Source organism: Neofelis nebulosa, chromosome 13 (assembly GCF_028018385.1).
Source record: "Neofelis nebulosa isolate mNeoNeb1 chromosome 13, mNeoNeb1.pri, whole genome shotgun sequence".
NCBI classification, from domain to species: domain Eukaryota; kingdom Metazoa; phylum Chordata; class Mammalia; order Carnivora; family Felidae; genus Neofelis; species Neofelis nebulosa.
In genome coordinates, this window is record NC_080794.1 from 11,095,713 (window position 1) to 11,102,064 (window position 6,352).

Consider the following 6,352-nt stretch of genomic DNA (forward strand, 5'->3'; position numbering starts at 1 on the left):
TTTCCTTCCCCTGAGTCCTGGGTTCCTGTCATTGTGTCATTGTACCCTGTGTGCGTTCACCAAACAGGCTATGGGGCTTGACTTTTTTCTCTCCCCTCCTGCCCCACCCCATCAGTTTCTCACCAAGTCCTAGATTTATTTTATTTCTGTGATGCTTCATCAAGCCAGATTTTTATTTATTTATTTTTTTTAAATTTTTTTTTTCAACGTTTTTTATTTATTTTGGGACAGAGAGAGACAGAGCATGAACGGGGGAGGGGCAGAGAGAGAGGGAGACACAGAATCGGAAACAGGCTCCAGGCTCCGAGCCATCAGCCCAGAGCCTGACGCGGGGCTCGAACTCACGGACCGCGAGATCGTGACCTGAGCTGAAGTCGGACGCTTAACCGACTGCGCCACCCAGGCGCCCCCATCAAGCCAGATTTTTGAGCAGCTTTGAGATGGAAGCTAATGTCAGCATTAACCCGTGAGCACAGTAGGACTGAAGACACCAGTGCATAAACCAGAGCAAACCAGTCAGGGGTGTAAATGGGAGCCACTCACTTTTAAAATGCAGCTTTCATTGTTTTAGCACATACCACAAAAGTAATGCATGCCCATTCTAGAAAATTTAGAGATTATGTACTATAGGAAAAGGATAATAAAAATTGTCTTAGGGATAAAAAACAAAACTCTGCAATTGTCCGCAGAGATAGAAGATGTGTACCAGGAGATAGGAAATGTCTTTGCAGCCTACTGTATACCTCTTACTGCAGATCATTCCAGAAGGAAGTGGTTAAGGATGCAGATAGAAATATAGTTGCAAAAATAGATTAATCAGGTGACTTTATTTTTGTCTACTTACTCTTTTAATAACTTGTCCCCCCCCCCCCCCCAGCCTAACAATATATCAGGGGCTTATATCTACCTCAGGACATATTTCTGTAGAAATTTCCTTCCTAACTTCTTTTTGAACATGAAATAACTCACCATTTAAGCTCCAAACCAAGATGCTGTGGTCTTGGATAGCAGTTGCCAGGCACTGGGCAGTCACTGCCTGCAGCAGAATCACATGAGCTGCCTTTAACATTCCACCTTTTAATAAAATATTGTTTTAAAAAATGAGGGGAGTTGGATTCATAGTAGAGCTGTTGGATTGGCTACAATCTGGCTTCTAAAATATTTTTTTTTAAATGTTTTATGTATTTATTTTTGAGAGAGAGAGAGAGACAGAGACACAAGAGTGCAAGTGGGGGAGGGGCAGAGAGAGAGGGAGACACATAATCCGAAGCAGGCTCCAGGCTCTGAGCTGTCAGCACAGAGCCCGACGCGGGGCTCAAACTCACAAACTACGAGATCATGACCTGAGCTGAAGTCGGACGCTTAACCGACTGAGCCACCCAGGCACTCCTCCATTACCTAAACTTTTAAATTACTATTTTTTGCCTTTTCTTTTCCATAGTAAAACATCCTGGGACAGATGTTCTTGAATTAGAAGTGTATCCTTATACCCGAGGCACATTACTTTCTTAGGATACAGTCGTGGGAGTAGACTTCATGGTCAGAGAGATTGGCATAACTTGAAGACTTGCAATACATATTGTACTTTAGCGAGATTGAAACTGTACGTTTTCATTACCATTCAAGACCTAAGAGTAACCTTCTGTCGCTTAAAAAACCATCCATCCTAATACTTTAACCTTCTCCTCCGCCTCATTATCCATATACCATTATCACAGGAGTGTAACCACAGTGCGTGTTCCATTTCATTTTCTGCCTGCTTCCCACTTAATAGTAGTTATGAACAGTTTTCTCTTTCTGTTGTATTATGTTTATTTGTGACGGGGCCACGCTGTTGTACATATGGATGTAGCATAATGTATTTAACCAGATCCCTATCACTGGGCTTCAGCTGATTTCCGGGTCGTTAGTGCGGTGTCCTTCACATCGTCCTCCTGCTGAAATGCCCTTTCCAGTGCGTGGCGTGAAGTCCTATGCCTCTTGAGCACAAAAGTCAACTTTGGAGTTCAGTCTGAGTTCCAGGCAGATTTTTCCTTTGTACCCCATACCGTCTCCCGTTGCTTTATACAAATGTTAAAAGACACATGTGAGAGAGTGAGAAACTGATGTCTGTCTGCAGTGGTGGATTTTCACTGATAATTTGAGCTGAGAACAGGTGTCCTGATGGGTGCGGTGAGTCCAAATTTTATTCCGCTTGTTAAATTTGCTTCAGGTACCGGTGTCTGTCCTTTGCAAGGGCAAAGGCAGACGCTGAACATTTCTCCTGTAGAAGCAGCATTTTATGGCATTGCTAAGAACTGAAGCTTCACACAAATTGAAAGCAGTCGAGATGAAGCAAGTCTAGGTTTTTGTTCTTTACTGGGCACCACCGACTGGCCCGAGCTGAACAGTTTCCGATTCATTCAGCTGGTCAATTTTGGATTTGATTCTTGGCAGTGTTTAATCTGGGGGATATAGAGGAGGTACGGATTGGTGTCATTTCAAAATTTTTGAAAAAGTGACTTTTTAAATGTTTTAATGTCACTATTCTAAATATGCATCCATTACAGTTTCACATACGGTATTATTCCATGGCTGTAGGTAGAATTGTGCTGGCGTGTGGTACGATTTGGTGATTATACTGGCTATACTCAAGAATAAGTGTTAAATAAAATCATTAAAGTATTGAGAAAACAATAAAAACAAGGGGCGCCCGGGTGGCTCAGTCGGTTAAGCATCCTATTCTTGATTTCAGCTCAGGTCATGATCTCAGGGTCGTGAGATTGAGCCCCGCATCAGGCTCCGCACTGAGCATGGACCCTGCCTTGGATTCTGTCTCCCTCCCCCTGTCCTTCCCCCCTGCTCACGTGCTCTCTCTCTCTAAAATAAAAAATAAAATAAAATATTGAATAGTTGAGTGGAGTGGATAGCTAGAAAACATGGGGATTATAACTAAATGTATTAACTCATAGATTAATATAAGGATAATACAGGGGCACCTGGGTGGCTCAGTTGATTGGGCAACTGACTTCAGCTCAGGTCACGATCTCACGGCTCTTGAGTTTGAGCCCCGTGTGGGGCTCTATTCTCATAGCTCAGAGCCTGGAGCCTGCTTCAGATTCTGTGTCTCCCTCTCTCCCTGCCCCTCCTCTGCTCATGCTCTGTCTCTCTGTCTCTCTCTAAAATAAACATTAAATTTTTTAAAAATATAAGTATAATATAGCGTTTATATTATCCCACAGAGGTATGTTCATACATAATCAATATTTTTACATACTAATCTGAATATATTATTCCACATCCATATGAATCCACCTATTAGCATTAATCCATACATTGTATGCAATATATATTTCTTTCCCAAATAAGAGTGTTAACTCTTTGAAAAAGTTTAGGCTTCAAATCTCAGTAAAAAGCCATCACGAAGCTTATCTAACAAGTACAGTTGTCAGCTCAGTGTCCTTCGTGGCATGTGTGCGAAGCTGCTTTATTGGGTCGGACGGTAGCTCTATTCCGATCAGAATAACGTAACTTTGTCACTTAGATTATCGGAGTACAGATGACACACAGTGTTGCACTGGTTTCAGGTGCACGACACAGTGATTTGACAAGTCACGTTGTGCTGTGCTTTCTGCCCACGTGGCCGCCATCAGTCACCACTCAACTCCGTTACACTGCGAATGCCATTTTGTTTTTTCAAATTTTTTTGTGTGTTTATTTTTGAGAGAGAGACAGAGTGCAAACGGGGGAGGGGCAGAGAGAGAGACGGAGACACAGAATCCGAAGCGGGCTCCAGGCTCCGAGCTGTCAGCCCAGAGCCCGACGCGGGGCTCGAACTCATGAACTGCGAGATCGTGACCTGAGTTGAAGTCGGACGCTCAACTGACTGAAGCCACCCAGGCGCCCCTGATGCCATTTTGTTTGAAATCACAGTTTGGAGATCAAGAATAAAACTGCAGACGACGTAAAATGGACTTCCGAGGATGTAGTTAACTCCTGCAGCCTGGGAGCCTTTCTTGAACTTCTGTGTCACTCAACTTTTTTCCCCCTTTTATCTTCTTTTTTAGGTTGTTAAATACCATAAGTTTCAAGCCTTTGACTGGGGAAGCCACGCCAAGAATTATTTCCATTACAATCAGGTAAAGGCTTCAGAAGTCTTTAGAATTAATGAACTGGGCTCTGAAAGCTCACCGGGGAAGCCACCTGAGTCACAGGGCTCTGGTGGGCTCGGTGCTCCCTGGCTGTGTCCCCATCACCGTCACACATCAGTCACAGTGGCCAGGAGCACAGACTTCAGAGTCAGACTAGCCTCGGCCTGTCACCTGGTCGCTGGCGGGCCTCAGCCACATTACATGGCCAAGATACACAAAGAAACGGACTGTGGTTTGAGTGCTACATGCTCTGCAGCCTGAGGCACTTTGCCCATGCTTGTCTTGTTTCGTTGTTTCCTACGACATCCGTGTGACGGGTGTGCTGGTTGTTATTATGGAAGGCGAGGAAACGGGCCTACGGAGGCCCCGTGGCACGTGTTACATGCGTGGGGGTACGACCCCAAAGCCAGTGCCCCACCACCTGGCTCCCGCGCTTTCACATCCACTCCCCGGGAGCTCAGCGCCTTCGCGAGGGAACTTAACACTTGTTAGGGTACCCGGCGCGCGGTAACAGCCCGACCGCCGGCAGGTACCATAGTTAGGATTCTGTCACTGCGGCTCAGGTTTCTTCTCATTGTGGTCACGGTAACTTGAGCAAACGGAGACCGCTTTTCACCACGTGATCCTCGCTGGCAAATCTCACCAGGATTTAAGGAGGATCACGTCGACTGTGTGTGTTTTGTAAATTGAAATGACGCCTCCGGTTGCTTTTATCCTAGACTTACCCTCCCCTTTACAACGTGAGAGACGTGCTTGTGCCCACCGCCGTCTGGAGCGGGGGTCACGACTCGCTGGCGGACGTCAACGACATCAGCATATTGTTGCCCCAGATCACCAACTTGGTGTACAACAAGCTCATCCCCGAATGGGAGCATCTGGACTTCATCTGGGGCTTGGACGCCCCCTGGCAGCTGTATGACGACATGGTGAAGCTGATGTTGAAACACCTGTGAGCCGCGCCGGCCAAGTTCACCATCACGCCGGGGATCGGGCAGGTTAAAACGCGTTTGCTTAATTTCTCTAAAATAGTTGTCTGTCTTTCCCAGGATTTTTATATTTTTGTGTGCAATCAGATTATGCCATTGAAGGTGTTCGGGTCCAATCGTGTCTTATTTTCCCCTTTTTTTTTTGTTTTTTTGTTTTTTTGTTTTGCTTTTTTTGTCCAGTCATGGTGTATTTGAGGCTAGTGCCTCTAACCTACCTTAGCCTTCTTAAGTTTTTTTCAAAATCCCACTGATTCATGAAAGATCCTAACCGTTGTGTAGAGCCTTACAATTTGAAACATACAAATACTGCTTTTTTTGCCTTCACACAGGACACACCGTGGGTGTGTGGGAGTTTTGAAGCCGGGTGGTTTGTTGGCAGATAACCTGACGCTGATTTGAAAAAGCTCAGTGTGTGAAGTATCTGGTTCTCGTCTCTTTGCCTTAAAGGGCTCTTCAGTCCGGTGGCTTTGTGGTCATTAGGGAGCCGAATGCCATATTCTTAGGTCCTCATGCAGCAGGTGCAAAGTCACATCCCGTGATGACCCTGTGGTGCCAGGTGTGAAGATTCTATGGTGAATGTTATCAAATCTAAAAATGTTTAAATTGCTCAGACCAAGCAGCATTGTTTGCCGGAGTCTACAGACAATAGATGGCACTCATTAAAAAAAGACTGACTCCTGTATTTTAAATAGCTTGAAGACTCATACCTGTAACCAAATGTCTTCCCGAGTTCGTAATTGTGTGGCAGGCGATCCCTCCACTCGTTTGAGAACAAGAGTGCTGTGTAGAGGCAATACCGCTCTCTTCCGGGAAATTACTGTATTCTCTTGGCCAGCTGTCGCATCAGCGCCGATGACCAGACGCAGGAGCCCAGAGGCTGCCCGGGGTGGGGGGAGCATCCTAACTCATTTTCCCACAAGAGAAACATGAGTGTGAATGTTTTGAGATCAGAGCTCAGGGAGTCTCTGTTTTCTAGTTTTCTGTGCGTCCATAGTTTTAATTCTAATTTGCGTGCCTGGTTCAGGACACCCGTATTCACCCGCTTTCCGCATTGCGCCGTTCCCTTGCAATACTGACAGATGGATGGAATGACAGTTGACGTGTTCTTCTGACACAGCTTCTTCAGCTGCAGTAATAAAGGATATTTGGTGTTCACTGATAGATGCAGACAGCATCCTAGTACTTTGTAACACTTAAAAAGCCTTGAACTTTTCAATAAAACTGAGTAGCCTCGTA

General features: G+C 45.3%; 1 protein-coding gene across 1 annotated transcript in view; it reads left to right on the forward strand.

The window, feature by feature from the left end:
* Positions 1-6,352, forward strand: part of LIPA (lipase A, lysosomal acid type) — a 35,121-nt gene extending 28,769 nt beyond the window's left edge. Inside the window, exons 9-10 of the mRNA XM_058698332.1 lie at positions 4,047-4,118; positions 4,850-6,352. Coding sequence (XP_058554315.1) covers positions 4,047-4,118; positions 4,850-5,083 — 306 coding nt within the window. The 3' untranslated portion in view covers positions 5,084-6,352. The remainder of the gene's footprint in view (positions 1-4,046; positions 4,119-4,849) is intronic.